The sequence below is a fragment of the Citrus sinensis genome, chromosome 5, assembly GCF_022201045.2.
Source record: "Citrus sinensis cultivar Valencia sweet orange chromosome 5, DVS_A1.0, whole genome shotgun sequence".
NCBI lineage: Eukaryota > Viridiplantae > Streptophyta > Magnoliopsida > Sapindales > Rutaceae > Citrus > Citrus sinensis.
In genome coordinates, this window is record NC_068560.1 from 24,291,378 (window position 1) to 24,308,740 (window position 17,363).

At 34.1% G+C, this 17,363-nt stretch overlaps 3 protein-coding genes across 4 annotated transcripts in view; all 3 read right to left on the reverse strand.

Moving 5' to 3' along the window:
• Positions 1-17,363, reverse strand: part of LOC102629151 (importin subunit alpha-1-like) — a 106,300-nt gene that overhangs the window by 78,643 nt on the left and 10,294 nt on the right. The window contains exon 1 of one of the 2 annotated variants that reach the window (XM_052442527.1): positions 5,345-5,353. The exons of the other annotated variant lie outside the window; for it this stretch is intronic. The gene's annotated coding sequence lies outside the window, so the exon portion shown is untranslated. Of the gene's footprint in view, positions 1-5,344; positions 5,354-17,363 lie in introns of those variants that run through there. 2 annotated transcript variants of the gene reach the window in all.
• Positions 2,534-7,718, reverse strand: LOC127902361 (disease resistance protein At4g27190-like). Its single transcript, XM_052441268.1, has 4 exons — positions 7,473-7,718; positions 5,345-7,399; positions 3,336-3,575; positions 2,534-2,683 (listed from the first exon to the last, which is right to left on the reverse strand). The coding sequence occupies exons 1-4, from the start codon at positions 7,716-7,718 to the stop codon at positions 2,534-2,536; spliced, it is 2,691 nt and encodes an 896-aa protein (XP_052297228.1).
• LOC102616856 (disease resistance protein At4g27190-like) overlaps positions 10,554-17,363 on the reverse strand; it is a 118,469-nt gene continuing 111,659 nt past the window's right edge. Inside the window, exon 5 of the transcript XR_008055229.1 lies at positions 10,554-10,571. The gene's annotated coding sequence lies outside the window, so the exon portion shown is untranslated. The remainder of the gene's footprint in view (positions 10,572-17,363) is intronic.

Below are 17,363 nucleotides of genomic sequence, written 5' to 3' on the forward strand. Positions count from 1 at the left end.
AAGATTGGATTTATCCTCACCACTCTCAGTTATACTTGCTTCCCCAATGACTGTTTGTCCATTCAAAACATACAAGCCATTGTTTTTATTACCCTTCATTATGACCATGGAGCCCTTTATCACTCTCAGTACACCTTTTTCAGCCTTCACAATACATCCCATCTGATCTAACATCCCCACAGAGATTAGATTTCTTTTAAGGTCAGGGACATGTCTGACTTGTGTGATTTCCCTCACTACACCATCAAACATTTTCAGACTCACAGTTCCTATACCAATTACTTTACATATGGAATTATTCCCCATTAATACCATACCACCATCACAGGATTGATATGATGTAAAATAGTTTCTATTTGGACACATATGGAAGGTGCATCCTGAGTCAAGAACCCACTCACCTTGAATCTTTTCTTTGGAAGCTATGAGTACTTCAGCTGTTTCATAACTGGATTCATCTGTGGCAATTGCTGCATTCCCTACTTTATCCTTTGGATCTTTAATCTTGGACTTCCTCTCAGGGAAGTCCCTCTTGAAATGCCCTTCCTTGTGACAATGGAAGCATTTAAGTTGCTTTTGTTTTGACTTAGATCTTCCCTGCTTCTTCCCTTTGCCTTCCCTCTTTTCAGGTCTGCCTCTGGCCATTAAACCCTCACCAGACTCACTGTCAGCCTTCTCTTGCTTGTCTTTCAGTTTCTTTGTGCCAAGAGCTGATTTAACCTCTTCTAAAGAAAGTGTTTGTCTTCCATACAAAAGGGCATCAACAAAATGTTCATATGATTTAGGCAATGAGCTAATTAACAATAGTGCTTTACTTTCATCTTTCAAGCCTTCATCAATTGTCTCCAGAGCATCACAAACCTTGTTGAACTCATCAATGTGCTCATCAAGAGATGATCCCTCCATCATCCTTAACGAGAACATTTTCCTTTTGATGTACAACCTATTTGCAAGAGATTTTGTCATATACAGATTTTCTAATTTTGTCCATAGCCCTGCAACAGTTCTTTCTTTTGCCACCTCCCTTATCACAGAATCCCCTAGGCTGAGAATGATCGTGCTTCTTGCCTTCTTATCAATCTCAGCTGCTTGTTCAGGAGTAGTAGAAGAAGAGCCCTCCAGCCCTTCTTTCTTGAAATCTGGTTCGATGGCATTTCCCAGACCTTGAGTGATCAACAAAGCCTCCATCTTGATCTTCCACATGTTGAAATCATTTTGCCCTGTAAATTTTTCCAGATCAATCTTGGTACCCATTTCTTGAATCTTTAAACCAGAGAGCAGTAGCTCTGATACCAATTTGTTGTGTTTTAAGCCCTATCTATCAAGACTAAACCCACCCCAAGAACACTTAACTCACTGGTTATGATCAAGAACTAACCAAGAAGAAATCAAGCTACTGAGATTCAAGAATAACAAAAGATCAAGCACAAAATTACACACGGATTAAAGTGGTTCAGCACCAAATGAATGATGCCTACATCCACTGGAAACAAGCTCTGTGGTTTCACTTTATTGCTTTCAAGAGTTTACAGAGAACAATCACAAATGGAGATTACAAGTTTTGCTTAAACTCTCTCTCTCATTCCCTTCTTTCTTGCCCTCTCTTGATTTTCAGATCGATTACCAAAACCCAGACCTTCAGCTCTTTATAAACAGATTCTGGGTTTTCCTCACTCAACGGCTTTTCCCGCTAAGCTGAAACTGAGTCACGTGCTTGCAACGTGCCTTCATTAAGCATGTTCAAAACGGCTTCTGGTTTAGTCGTTTCACAAGTAAAGGGTCTTGTTCAGCTCACGTGCCAAACATGTGAGCTACTTAAACAAAGAACGACACAATGGCTCATGTCGGTTTTTACTCAAATGCCTATCAGACGACAAGTCGGGCTGCTACAGACTCAACATATGACATGTCGAGATACTGTATTTAGTTCATATTTCACAGAAGTAGAGAGCAATTGCAAGTGAGTTCTTTGAGAGAATTTGTGAGAGTTTCCACTTGAGTGTTCTAGTGAAGTTCTATTTGGGTGTATGGGGGTTGTGGGTTTTGTGAGTTTTTCCAACTTTTGTAAATTCCCATTTGTTAGTAAAATTATCTTCTAGTTTTTTGCTCGTGGCCGTAGGCATTATGCCGAACCACGTAAATTATTGTGTCTTATTTTTCTTTACATTTGTTTAACACAACATTTATATTTCTCCAAAAGTTACAGTATTAGTAATTGCTCAACCCGCGTTTCCACAACAAGTGGTATCAGAGCTGATGGTTCGTACTTGGGGGATACGGTACTATTCATGTATATATACTGTTCATGTATACGATACTATTCCCATATACGGTACTGTTCATAAATACGGTGGAGACTACCATTTATACTTAGGAGACAGTCTATTATAAGTAGTGTGTATTTTTGCATGTCTAGGAAAGTTCTGTCAACAAAGGCGATAAGAGTTTAAGGATTCTGGTTTTTAATTGGGATCGAGTTCCCATCCAGCCTCTTAGGAACTTTCCTAGTGCATTTATTCACGTGAAATAAACATCATAGAGGCTGTTTTTTAAGTGTAAATAGTTGTTGAAGAAACTGATCATTTGAGATAAAAAGGATGGCAGAGACATCGTCGTCGTCTTTATCAACAATGACTACTGCGACTAATGCAAAGTTTGAAGTTGAGAAATTCATCAGCAATGACTACACTCAGATATGTTCAGCTGTTCCAAATTATCCATAATGGCAGATCCTGTTGTGCGCGGAATGGGGAATCAAGCGCACCAAATAATTACAGAAAAATAAAGGACACAAGAATTTACATGGTTCGGTAATTAAACCTACATCCACGGAGGCAAGAAAGAATAATTGTTTATTTAACAATTAATAAAGTACAATATTTGAGTAACGAATCTCACTTCCTAGAAACCCAAATATACCCAATACTCTCACACTCTGCAGGAAAGATAAATTTCCCATACACACTTCTCTCACTTCTCTCAAAAGCTTAGAAACTTATAAGCTTAACAATTTTGAGATACTAAACAAATGAAAATCTCCCTCTATTTATAGGAAGTATTTTGCACTATTACAAATTCAACGCTCACCAACAATTTGCCAATTTGTCAAGGTAGTTGTGAATTTGTCAAACTGTCACATGCTTCACCAATTTATTTGGTTTCAATTTCTAAGGGCCGGTGCCAACTTTGGCCAATTATTTCAACATGTTTTGTATTTTCTCCAAGGCTTGCATGCCAGCTGTTGAAAAGTTGGCTTTGGTTGCTGACTTTTCAACAGATCCTTGTTTCAAGAAGTGCTTGAGATGAAAACACTTGTTCACTTCTCTTATGATTACCTCCATCCCATTTTCAGCCTTTTCTTTTGCCTCCTGAGCATGACGCCCTCCTCCTATACGAAGAACTTTCATGGCGTGAAATCTCTGTTGGAAATCATCAAGTGAGAAAATAGTAGGCGACTCAGCACCAAACTCGGCTTCAAGACATTTAAGTTTGCAAATCAAGTCTTCTGGAAATAGACTGTTATTTGTTGCTATGTGCTTCGCATCAGCTCTCAATTCTTCGAAGTTGGGTAATAACTGGGTGATTAATCACAACCAAAATAAAGAAAAATTGGCGAGATTTAGAGATTAGTTGATATATTTATTTTAAAGAAATTTAACAAAATAGAAGAGATTAAATTTGAAATTAACTACCACTAGCTAGTAAAAATACTTATTCAATAAATTTTAACTTTTCAGAAAATGATAACTTTTTGTTAGTAAAAAATTAACCAAGTCATGAAGACAATATCAATATAACTTTAAGACAATATCAATATAACTTTAAGCTCTATGAGAATTGAAAAGTTAATTATAAAATTCTTGTACGTACCTTTTTTTTTATCAAGTCACCCGTAGTTTTTTTATGTCTCACCATGAATTCAGGACATCTAGATATCCATAACTTTTTCAATGATGGAAATTTAATGATGTTTACATCTCCTGTGCAGAAGCTTGAAAGTTTTTTAAGATCATACATCTTTAAATATTGTAACTGGGGAAACATTACAATATTATTATTCCTTTTTTCTTGGTCCACAGTTATTATCTCTTCCAAGACAGGGCATCCCAATATCTCAAGGTGTTGGAGTCGAACAAAGATGTCATTGCTAACTATAGAAGACGAAAATAGACATCTTAAATTCCTACATCTGTATAAGGTCAAGTGCATTAAATTCTGAACACCGGAAGATATGGCTGAAAATTGGTTTTGCCAAATCCTCTCAACATTAATTGAACGCAACTCCAAGTTCTCCAACTTTGGTAACGCAACCTATTCGATTAAAATATTAACTTCTTGTTAATTACAAGTAATAATCATTTCTACAGATGGACAAATCAATAAAATTATTAATCTGTTTCTCTTGTTATAGTTCTCTTCAGTCTTTCATACAAACAAGCACCATTCAAGTTTTCAAACTATTCCTTGCTAATTTTACATGTATTCTGACGACACATTAAATAAAAATGACAAGTTATGAATGTGAATCAATTTATTAGTCAAAAAATGACAGTTTTCAAATTATTAGTTACTCTTGCATATTTGCTAACAGACAAGAATAACAAAGAACAAAAATACAAAAGTCATAGAGAATTAATAAGATTATACTGGCTTAACAATAACTGACCTTCTCAATGAATAGTGCATTAGAAATACTGACATTGTCCTCCAAAATGATTTGGTTTGACTAAATATCATTTAACGATTCCTCTTGTCTCTGTTGACATTGAAGGTGTTATGAGTTTAGAGTATAAACTTAATTGTGAGCGTAATGTGCATTTGTAAAGTTTAGTTTAGGACTATATCTAAATTTGATATGTAAGATTCCATAATCGAGAATTTTTTTAATAAAAAATTTATCTGGGTTAATTTAAACAAAAATATGAAGAATTAAACTTGTTATCGATTTAGATTAGATAAATAGTGAATATTCTCTAAATATGATCATTGTAAGATCATTGAAAATATAAGACAGTTAATTTCACATTTTTCATATGAATATTGTGAATGTTATTGAAAGTAAGAGAAGAAGAATAATATTACAAGGATAAAGCACATACAATATAAAGCTATTATGTTATTTTTTTTACGGTGATGTAACTCCGAAGCTAAAAGATTAAAATATTATTTAATTGCAAGCATTAATGATTTTTGCTAAATTGATTACTTTGAAAATGAGTATAAATATGATATTTGACGACTTTTCAAAATTAACTTTGATACACTAGAAGTTTCTAGTTTTAGCATACGTATAAATTAACAAAATGAATTTCATAATAACTATAATTTGCTAAATTGATTATACCTTTGACTCTGCCGGATTAAGGGCGTCGTGGCAACCTTCGATCCAGAGATGCTTGAGTTGTGAAGAGCCCACTTTGACTAGTTCATTAACAAAATTATGGACATCTTGCTCATGCAGTCCATACAATCCAAGATGTTCAATTCCCTGCAGTTGCACGCTCAGCCCATCCTTCAAGGAAATCTTGGAATTCAGCTCGATTCTGAAATCTCTACTGCAAATGTTGTACTTCCAATTCCAGGAATCTCCAATAAGTATTCTGTACCTCTCCAGCTTCTCGAAGAAAAAGCCTCTCGGAAGACCGTTGACATCTCTTATTTGTAGTTCAAAAGAGGTCAAATGCTTCAACTCATCAAGGCTAGCATACTTGACCCCGTCCACCTCCACATCCCATTTATCAAAGCTATTATCACCTATATTTAGATCTTCTAAATGGGATAAATTTGACAATATATTTGGTGGAATAACTTCTAGTTTGCTACAATCTCTCAAATCAAGCAACTTCAGCCTAGTCAATTGACCTAATTCTACAGGCAACTGCTGAATATCACTACCCCTTAAGCAAAGGATTTCTAGTTTCTTCAACTCTCCTGTAACACTTATATCTAGCAATTTGCAATAACACAAACTCAATGTTCTAAGGTTTGATAGGAGACCAAGTGATGAAGGCAGTGGCAGTAGATTCATGTAAGTCAAGTTTATAACTCTAACCTGTATCATCCTCTCGAAAAAGTTGTTTGGAATTGTTAATAATGAAGATTCCTGATGATCAGCACGTACAGAAAAAAGTTTTAGCTGAGGACATTCCAGTAGAACTCGATCAGCTGGAAGCACATTAGTCTTGATATCACGTAAGACGATTGAAGTGTAAAGTTTTACCGCATTTTCGTCTGACCATTCCATGCAACCATCAAACAGCTCACCTGTCGCCGTAAAGACATTTTTTTCTGCAGATGCAATTGATATCGCAACATCGCGAATAACATCGTGCATAGAAAGGCCTTCATCTAGCAACATACAAGAAGCTTGAAGTTCGTAGACCAACGTACTTACTCGATCTCGTGCTTCTTCCAACTTACTGATACCTTGAAATAAACCCAATCCCACTCTGTACCTTAACAATTCATCAATGGATTCCACATAAGCAAATCCTATTAGCAAATAGAGGTTCTTGAGCTCCTCCCCTTCTAATTTGTCGTAACTCAACGCTATAGCTTTATATGCTTCTGGTTGTATATGTTTGAAGTTCGCTGAGGATGGCCTTCTTAGTTGTTTCAACGCATCCTTCCATTTAAATATACCCGCGCTCCTTAATGCCCTTGCTACCGCCACAATGGAAACAGGCAAACCCGCACATTCCTTCGCCACATCCCTTGCTACGCATTTCAATTCACTACCTTCAACATAATCACCTGCCATCTTCTTGAATAGACGCCAAGCTTCTTCTTCTTCTAAAGCACCAACTAAGAAATTTTGTTGAGAATCCATCTTCCTTGACAACACATCTAGACTTCTTGCTGTGAACAGTACTTTGCATCCCTTATGATCATCTCCGTGAGGAATTCCTACCACCTGCAAATCAAGATGTTCCCAAATATTATCTAAGATGACAAGGATCCTCTTCTCTCTGTTCAGTCGGCTAAAAAGACTCCTTGCCCTTCCCGATTCGCTCTCCTCACGAAATGTTAGACCTAATTTATCTGCGATTTCTCCTTGAACCTTTCTTATGTCTGGGCTCTGGGACATCTCGGAAAAAACCACAAGATCAAAGAGCTTGTGGTTTTTTGCTTTCCTTGCAACTTCTTTCTCCAGCATCGTCTTTCCAATGCCGCCCATTCCACAAATCCCGAGCATGCTGATATCGGGATTTCTCAATGCACCAAGAATATCATTCAGAGTGGACATCCTTGATTCAAAGGCCTCGTAGCCTTTGTTAGACATAAGCAGTGTATCCTCAGGAATGATACTGTGGGAAATTCTTTCAAATCTCCCATCTTTCCGGAGCTTGACTATAGCGTCCAGCTGCCTCACTGCTTCCTTGCTAAGTCTATGGCGGATCTTCAAATTAGGACAAAAAACCCTTGAAACTATGCTTATTTGCTGTAGCTTCATCGCCTACAAATTTCTTTGCCTCAACAATGGCCTTGTTAGCACCTGCAAGCCAATTTTGAACGTTCTCTTCAATCTCTTCCCTTTTTCTTTCAGCCTCATCAACCGCGTGCTGTATACTTACGATCTCACCCTCCAGCTTCTCAACTTGAGTATTGAGATTCTCAAAGTTGCTAGTGTAGTCGCGCACATAACTAAATTGGCGTTCTGTAGAAGGAGCCAAGCACTTTCCGACTTCTATAACAACAGAAACTATTATTTCCACCATCTTTAATTCTTTTCACTCACTCTTTTTTTTTTAAAAAAAAAAAGGGAAATAGAACAGAGACAAGAACTGAAACACTGAACAATTGATTAGTTAGGAAGCAAACTGACACTGAGAGATTAAACGCATGTGAAGTGACCACGGCAATATGGGGCAGAGTAAAAAAGGAAAACAAACAAGAGTGAAAACAGAACAGAACAGAACAAATATAGGGAGCTGCGCAATTCTAAATAACAAGTCTAGAGATCAAAGAATGCCAAGTGTCGTTGAGATTAAAATATTGAAAATTCAAAAGGGTTTATGGCAAAAACTGAGAAAGAAACAGAAGCACAAAACTTAAGAAAAAATAAGGCATATCAGCAAACAACTTCAGAAGTTTATCAATTTAGTTATTTAATTCATGTAATAAAATATTAAAATCTACAAGGGAGCATTATGGCTTTCTAAAAGTTTGAGGTACATTCCTTCCCTCCGATCAAAGAAAACTAGGAATAATGCTGATTCAACCATGTATAATTTAAATTAATTAAAGTTAGTATTCGTAAATATGCTTTGATTAAAGTTGTTGTCTGAATATACATATAATAATTGTCGGTAAAGTTTCTGAAATGTAACTCCTTTAAATGTCCATCTCTTCCCCTTGAGGAAACGTTAACATGGGAGATGAAGCTATACTAGTATAAAAGTGTTTGAGCATTTTCACCAAGTACTTGATAAGTTTATAAACTTATTTATTTATTTCAATTTGCTTGAATTGGAAAGAACTAAATTGTTTTTGTGTATGTTTGAGTTTTGTTGATGCTAGTTTTCCTCTAGGCAGCTCGATAATTCTGAAATTGAAATGTTGAAGGGATTATTAGTAAATATTGTTGAGAATTTAGAATCTGGTGTTGTGTGGTTTTTTATGACGTTTGATCAAAGTGGGGTAAATGCTCTTGCTACACATTTGGTCCTCCAATTATGAAGTGCTTCATTTTACATAAGGTACCATTAATGATTTTGTTCAAGGCGGCCGAATTGGATTACTTTAGAAATTTATAATTAGGTATTTGAATAAATGGTTAGATATCTATCTTTTGCTTGAACTCTGTGAATTTTTATTTCATGTTTTATTATATTTTCTTGATGTTTTCATGGGTTTCATTAAGTTATAATATTTCTAATGCTTTCTTTTTTTCTTTTTTAGAACTAGTTTTGAGATGGATACCCCTATTGCAACTGTCAGAATTTGATTGCTGCTACAAATACTTCATCTGTGAAAATGGTTTTTCAATTTTTATGTGCTGGGTTGCGGTAAAATTGCTGATTTAAAATATAGCAGAGACAAAGTTCTTATGAAAATGTGAATCGATGATAACATATATTGGCATTATAGTAGCATGTGATGAGCTTTTTTCTCCTTTTCTTAAATTAGGCAATTGAATTGTCAATTTTGCTTTCTTTTAGCTTCTATGTTCTCTTTTTCTTTGGAGGTACAATAGATGTTTTCATTTGGATAGTTCAGCTTATAAAAAAATAGCTATGTGCAATTATTAGACTATAAACTATTATTAAGGTATGCATGTTTGTTTATAGTTACACTGGTTACTGCTCTAATTCTTTTCTTGAGCAGGAATAAGATTCGGAGTTATGGGACTTGGAGTTACAGGACTAGTATTCTTGAGGCCAACAATTGCAGGCTATTTAGTATAAGTTGTGAAATTTTGGATTGTTGTAGTTTGAATACTTCAATGATATGATTGTATGGTTAAATGGATATCCAGGTTGTATTAATTGGGGTTTTTAATCTTTTGTATCATATTTAGCTTTTATTTTAGATTTATAAATTTATTCTAGAAACAAATTTGTAGAATTTGAGAATTCTAGTAGCAGCAGCAACGACGACGACGATGTTAATATTAATTCAATACAAATAATGATAACAATGTAATTCAAAATAATAATTCTTTGAATTAATTTTAATATTGAAATAATATCAATTTTCAACCAAAAAATTCAAAAAAAATCAAAATTTTTAAATAATTTTAATTTCCCATTAAAAGATTGAGTAACAGATATATGATTGTGAAAAAGTGTCTTCATGACGGAAAATATTATATCATAAATTAATTATAGTGATATAGATGATGGATAAATTGTATGTCATTTCTTTTATGACAATTATTTACCATTATCTATTGCCTATTTTCTTGTAGTGTGCTTTTGTAAGTAACATCATATATTAGAAATCAGTCCACGATCTTGTTCTTAAAGTCCAAAAAAGAAATTATGTCATATGGTGTAATTATGTGGCGTAATAGTTTTCCCAAACTTTAAGAAAGTTCAGAATCCTAGATCAGATGAGTACTCTATCATATATACTCCAATAAATTCTTAGCAGCACATCTTTTTTTATTTCAAGCCTTTTTCGAAAGGATTTTATTTAATTAAACGCAAAATAATAAAGCATCTAATAATTTTTTAAAATTTCTAGTCATGCTTATAATAATGTTCGAAATGAATAGATGAAAAAAAAATATTAGTTTTTAAAAAAAATTAATTCATATATTCTAAATCATAATTTATATAAAAAAAATCCCTGAAAAGAAATAATTTTTTTAATAAAATATATGTAATGGGTATCATTTGAAAAAAAATTGCATGATTACAATGATTATAAGCTCATTCAATGGCTAGTTTCATCATTATAAACAACCGAAACACTCCAGCAATCCAATGCATTTAACAAAAGGCACGCACACACAAGCATGATTATTGATTCACACATGCATATTTAATTAATTAACTAAAACATGGTACTTGAAAAGTCTTTGCGGGTGCCTACAAATTGATATTTGAACTGTTCCACCATTCAACCTGAAATCATCAAGTGAAAGAAACAAGATCATGAGTGTTGTTAGATTTTGAAAGGATAGCCAAGATGGCACTAGATTAGTCAAATTGTGACACCTACTTACATGTAGAATTCATATTAGAGGACTCTTGTTCCAAAATGTGCTTCAGATCACCAAACTTATTTGTTTTTCTTATGATAACTTCCATCCCATTTTCAACCTTTTATTTGGACGGCCATTCATCATATCCTTCTATTAGGAGAACTTTCATGGTAGGAAATCATCAAGTGATAAAATAGTAGTCCACTCATCAACAAACTCCACATTAGGACATTTGAAGTTTGCATAGCAAGTCTTCCGAAAATAAACATTTATTTGATCAATCAGAACAAAAAAAAAGACAAAACAAATTTCAAAATGGATTAGTTGATGTTCTTTCTAACAATTTCACAAAATTAGAATTGTAATTTTTAGAGGGAATTTAACAAAAAAGAAACGAATTAGAAGCTACGTGTCACGGGATGAGTATTTTGCGCAGCTAACCCGTGCAGCACTTAAACAACTTTGCCAAATGTTGCTAAGTAAGCCTAGAGCCTCTCGAACTAGAGAAGAGAGCAATGGAACCGAATGAGAAAACTTGTATTGCACAAAAGAGATTACAATGCTTGAGTTGCTTACAATGCTTGTTGTTGTGTTTGTTGTGTACAAATGCCTAATGCCATCCCATATTTATAGGGGAGGCTTGCCAAGCTCTAGAGATTCTAGAGAATTCTACCATTTCCTAGCTACTTACATGTGCTAGAATTGTATAGAGAATTCTAGAGTATTTATGTAAAACCCGCTTTTATTTATTTATTTTCCTCTTTTGCCCTTATTAAATTGAGTAGGATGTTATTATTGAGTATTTGTGTGTGAGTAAAATTTATCGGATTGTTTTTTTAAAGTTACTTAAGTTATTAATTTTTTTTAAATATTTATTAATTACCAAGTATTTAAGAGAAACCCACCTTTTTAAGAAGCCGTCTTTTATTTTTACACCGTTGCAAACCCTAGAAAGAAAAGAAGGAAATATAAGTCTTTGGAGAAGGAAAAGAAAGTTTTATCACTTCCTTTCTTAGTGTTTGCCTTAAGGTATTAAGTATTTCTTCGACTTATATGATTTATTTTTATGGAATTGTTTGCCTTTAATTACTTGTAGTATGATTTGGGTAATATATGTGTGTTTGTAATGTTGTGATGATATGAACAGTCTCTATTCCTTGCTTGAAATCGTTTTCTTTATTTAGAATCACGTGAATATCTTACATATCATGGAACTAGACATCCTAGGCTTTCCATCGACAGGTTTTGTGTTGAAATCGTCTAAGTATGCAAATTGTTATGGGTTTTCGTAGTTGGGTTACTGGTGCTGGAAAATTCCGATTTTCAGCAGTGGTTCTGAACTGTGGAAATTTTTGTATAAGGTTACACACCCTTTAAAATTATGCCGATTTTTGTGCCAACAGATCTGTGTCTCCTATGCTTGCATGTTTAATTTCGTAGTTTTATTCTTTATGGTTGAATTACTAAAAATCGTAACATATGGCTGCTGCAAATCTGGAAACTGTTTTTGGGCATGTAAAATAAAAGATACGAATTTTTGAAATTCTGTTTTCAAATCTGGAATTTTCTGGACGGGTTAGATGTTCTCAGAAATAAAACGTTTTAAAATAGTTTCAGGAGTCCAAAAATTATGAATTTTAATTATATGCTTTTTGAATGTGTCTTCTGTAATTAGAAAAAAAGAAGCATATTATTTCGAGTACCAAAGAATATTTAATGAATTTTCTAAGTGGAAAAGGTCTGTTTTGGTCAGTGCTGGACAATTTTTGTTACTTTGGTGAAAGGTCAATATTCTTACTTGATTTTGACTTGTGCTGATTTTTGTAAAATATTGTATGCAATGCTATGCATGTTCACAGTGCCTCTGTAAATTTTCATGGTTTTCCGACATGTGTATAGGTTATTAAAAATCAGCATGTGCAGGATACTCATAAGTACATGATATGTTTAGAATATGTGTAAGTATTAAGGTAGTATTAGTGTCTATGATTTAAGGATGATTGGGATTATGTTTAAGGTTAGAGTTGATATTGATAAGAATATTTTTATGATGATTATAGGACGAGGGTGAACTCGTTGGTTGTTCTTGAGGTATTGAATTGATTGCTACGGATCGAGATAAGTATATTCATGTATAATATGCTTTATAATAAATGCAATTTTTGTTATAAGAATTATGTTTAAATGGAAATTTTTACAAAACTGATTTCGAAAATATTTAAATGAATTTTGTAAAATAAAAACGTTTTTAAATGAGTTTATATAAATGTATTTTAAAATGAATTTTTCTTAAGAAATTAGTTTTTCTTAAACTAAATGTTTTCTTAAAGAATTTTCTAAAAGAATTAAATGTTCAAAGAAAGTTTCTTAAATGTTTTAGAAGATTTTAAATGCTATTTATGAAAGGATGTAAGGTGGATTCAAAAATGTTTTGGCTCATAGTCCGTAGTAATGTATACAATGCAAATGTTATGATGTTACGTAATGCTATGACCAGCTTGCTGGTATGATGATGATCTTGTGCACAAGGATGTTACGAACAATGTGGGGTATAGTACCCTGAATGAGGAACAATGCGGGGTATAACACCCTAAATGATGAATGATGAATGATGAATGATGATGACTACGAGGCATGAGCTACCAATGTTTAACGCTTTAATGTTTTTATAAATGTTTTAATGTTTTTATATGAATCCACCCCTTATGCTAAATGAAGATGTTGTTATAAAATGTTTAACGATACATGACAAAGGTTTTCAAATATTGTGCATGGATTTGCTTACCGAGTTGACGGCTCACCCCTCGTCTCTAATATTTTGCAGATTGATTAGAAATGTGGCTTGGGTGCTTAGATGGAGAATTTTTCTTAGTGGATCTTTGGAGTTGCTTTAAATATTAAATTTGGCTAGACTTTTTATTTTGGATTAGAGACTTTACTTTGGAGACTTTATTTCATATGTTTTATGTAAGGATTCAGTTGGAGTATGAATAATGATTGTTTATCTTGAGATTTATTAAGAAGGATAAAAGATGTGAGGTTTTCATTCCAACTTTACCCTTGTATTTTCTTGGGTAATTTTTGGGGTGTTACATTTGTGGTATCAGAGCGAAGGTTAGGATTCTGTAGACACATGAGGTTAAAAATCCATAGGGTAAGATTATGATTTTAATGCAAGTGAGGTAATAAATATTTTAGTGCCTAAACTATGATTTAGTATAGTCAAAAGCTGATTTTAGATATGTCGGAAAACCATACTTTTATTATATGTTTGCTTGAATGATTGCAATGTTGCATTGTTTGTGCTTTTAAATGAAATGCTTGTTAAAGCTTCTTGATAAATATGTTTATGTATATGTCTATGATTTTGCCTATTATTTTGAAAGAAATGCTTCAATGGAATTTTTTTTTTTTCACACGTATATGCTAAAGTATTGTTTGATTCTGGAGCTACTCACTCTTTCATATCTATGACATGTGCTTGTTATGCAAGTAAAAATGCTAAGCCACTAGGATATTATTTATCTATTGCAACTCCCATGGGTGATAGTATGATGATGAATCAAGTGTATAAGTCTTGCTTGATTAGTTTGGGTAGTAGAGACTTTCTTGTTGATTTGTTACCGATAGAGATGCATGATTTTGATGTTATTTTGGGGATGAATTGGTTGAGCACTTATCATGCTAGTATTGAATGTTTCTCTAAGGAGATTGTGTTTACAATCCTGGAGAGAAGGAATTTCGATTTCAAGGTAGACGAAGTAGTATTGGAGGATTGATATCTGCACTTAAGGCTAGAAAGATGTTGGCGAAAGGATGTGAGGCATTTCTAGCTTGTGTAGTGGCTGATGGGAATGGTGAGGTTTCTCTTGGAGACATTAGTGTTGTTAGGGAGTTTCCTGATGTGTTTCCAGAGGATTTGTCTGGTTTGCCTCTGGATCGAGAGATTGAATTCTCCATTGACTTATTGCCAGGCACTGTACCTGTTTCAAAAGCACCTTATCGTATGGCGCCTATTGAGTTAAAAGAATTGAAAGTTCAATTACAAGAACTTCTTGATAAGGGCTTTATCCGCCCCAGTGTGTCTCCTTGGGGAGCACCTGTGTTGTTTGTGAAGAAGAGAGACGGTTCTATGCGGTTATGCATTGACTACTGACAGTTGAACTCAGTTACCATAAAAAAATAGATATCCTCTACCCTGCATAGATGACCTTTTTTATCAGTTGCAAGGTGCAGTTGTATTCTTAAAGATTGAATTACGGTCCGGGTATCATCAACTTAAGGTGAAAGGTGAAGATGTACCTAAGACAGCCTTTAGAACTCAATATGGGCACTATGAGTTCCTTGTAATGCCCTTCGGGTTAACTAATGCTCCTGCAGCTTTTATGGACTTGATGAACAGGGTCTTCCAGCCTTTCCTTGACCGTTTCGTCATTGTCTTCATTGATGATATTCTGGTATACTCTAAGACCATTGAGGAGCATGAGGAGCATTTGAGGATGGTCCTTTAAACACTTCGTGAGAAGAAGCTCTATGCGAAGTTTAAGAAGTGTGAGTTTTGGCTTGACCAAGTAGTCTTTTTGGGGTATGTTGTTACTAAAAATGGCATTTCTATTGATCCAGCCAAGATTGAGGCTGTGATGAATTGGTCAAGACCAACTAATGTTACTGAGATCAGGAGCTTCCTAGGTTTAGTTGGTTATTACAGAAGATTTGTGGATGGGTTCTCTAGACTCGCAGCCCCATTAACAAGATTGACCAGAAAGAATGCAAAGTTTGAATGGAGTGATGAATGTGAGAAAAGCTTTTAGGAGTTGAAGAAAAGGTTGGTTTCTGCTCCTGTCTTGACAGTCCCTTCTAGCGGTAGTGGCTTTGTTATTTACAGTGATGCCTCTAGGAAGGGGCTGGGATGTGTAGATGATTTGTGGCAACTTTGCCAAATGTTGCTAAGTAAGCCTAGAGCCTCTCGAACTAGAGAAGAGAGCAATGGAACCAAATGAGAAAACTTGTATTGCACAAAAGAGATTACAATGCTTGAGTTGCTTACAATGCTTGTTATTGTGTTTGTTGTGTACAAATGCCTAATGTCATCCCATATTTATAGGGGAGGCTTGCCAAACTCTAGAGATTCTAGAGAATTCTACCATTTCCTAGCTATTTACATGTGCTGAAATTGTATAGAGAATTTTAGAGTATTTACAAGCTCACATGTGCTAGAGTTGCCTAGAACTGTTCGGAATTGGGCAAAGCTAGCACTCTTGGCCTTGTGTCGGGCTCTTGGTGGGCAAATTGGGCTAGCAAATTGGGCAGTCTACAACATACGGCTAGCAAAAACAATATATTTATCCAAAAAAAACTACCTTTTAGAAAATAATAACAATACACCTAACATGCAGAAGGTATATATATAAGAATTGAATAATGAATTATAAATTTCATATACGTACATTTTCTGTCAAGTCATCTCAAACAGAGGCCAAGTATTGTTGAGATCAGAGTAATGAAAATAAGAAAGGATTGTTGGCAAAAGCGGAATAACAAATCAACAATGAACACAACAAAACCGAACCAAAGTGTGTCTTTGATCAAAAGATGGAAATAATAAGGAAAGGGTTTGTTGATTTTTAGGAATGAATGCAAAGAGAATGACCGATACTAAAAATTATTTCATTAATGGAAGAGAGGTAGAAGAATAATGGACGTAAATAAGGAAAGGATTTTGTGGATTGCAATGACACTCCACATCAAGAAAGGATTAAAAATTTGAAAGTGAGCCTTTTTATTTTTTAAGTGCATGCTACGCTGTAAAGCCAAAGTTCAATTTAATTTAGAATTGAAGAAAAAAGAATGAATAAATGAAGATAAAGGATGAGAAGGTGATAGCTTTAATTATGATTATTTGTTAGCCTAGGGATGATAGACCAAGTATAAATGTTAAATTCAGAACAGAATATTTATGATGTCAGTTGGTACTTGGTACTAAAATCATGAATACTTGAGTAGTTAAAAGCCAAAATTAAATATTAAAATATACAAAGGAGAACAATGGTTTGCTAAAGGTTTAAGGAGTGAGATTCCTTTCCGCTCATTGAAGAAAATCCAGGAACAATAATGCCGATTCAACCATGTATAATTTAATGTTAATTAAAGTTAAAGCCATCATATTCGTAAATATGCTTCGATTAAAGCTGTTGTGTTGAATATACATATAATAATCATTGCTCAAGTTTCCGAAATGTGAATCTTTAAATGTCCATTTCTTCACTCTGAGGAGATGTTAAAGTGGAAGATGAAGCAATGCTATAACAGTGTTTAATTTCTTGCGAGCATTTCACCAAATACTTGGTACGCAGAAATGGTCAATCATACTTGTCAAAAAAATTGATGAACATTCACTCCTACAGAAGCAAATCAATGTTTGTAAAAATCATAATTAGCCAAAGAAAGTTCATGTAATGTTTGTAAAAATCATAATTAGCCAAAGAAAGTTCATGTGTGTTTTTTTTTTCTTTTAAGATTCAAGACAATTCTTCAAAGATGAAATCAGTTTTTATTGATACGTTCAACAAATTCGAAGGCATTCGAACCTTTTGTGGCACGAATTGCTAGTTTTCTACACAATTAATCAAATCAACGACAAAGTACAAAATATGTTATTGCATTTGATTTGTTATATATGTGTGCTACAAAAATAGAGATAATCGCTATGCCA

Excerpts from the sequence above, each read along its gene's own strand:
- LOC127902361 (XM_052441268.1), bottom strand. The coding sequence starts at position 7,718 with ATGGTGGAAATAATAGTTTCTGTTGTTATAGAAGTCGGAAAGTGCTTG. Across the intron at positions 7,400-7,472 it reads CTAACAAGGCCATTGTTGAG|ATCCGCCATAGACTTAGCAA; the intron begins GCAAAGAAATTT and ends CCTAATTTGAAG. Across the intron at positions 2,684-3,335 it reads AGGCTGAAAATGGGATGGAG|TCATTGCTGATGAATTTCTC; the intron begins GTAATCATAAGA and ends ATCTGAGTGTAG.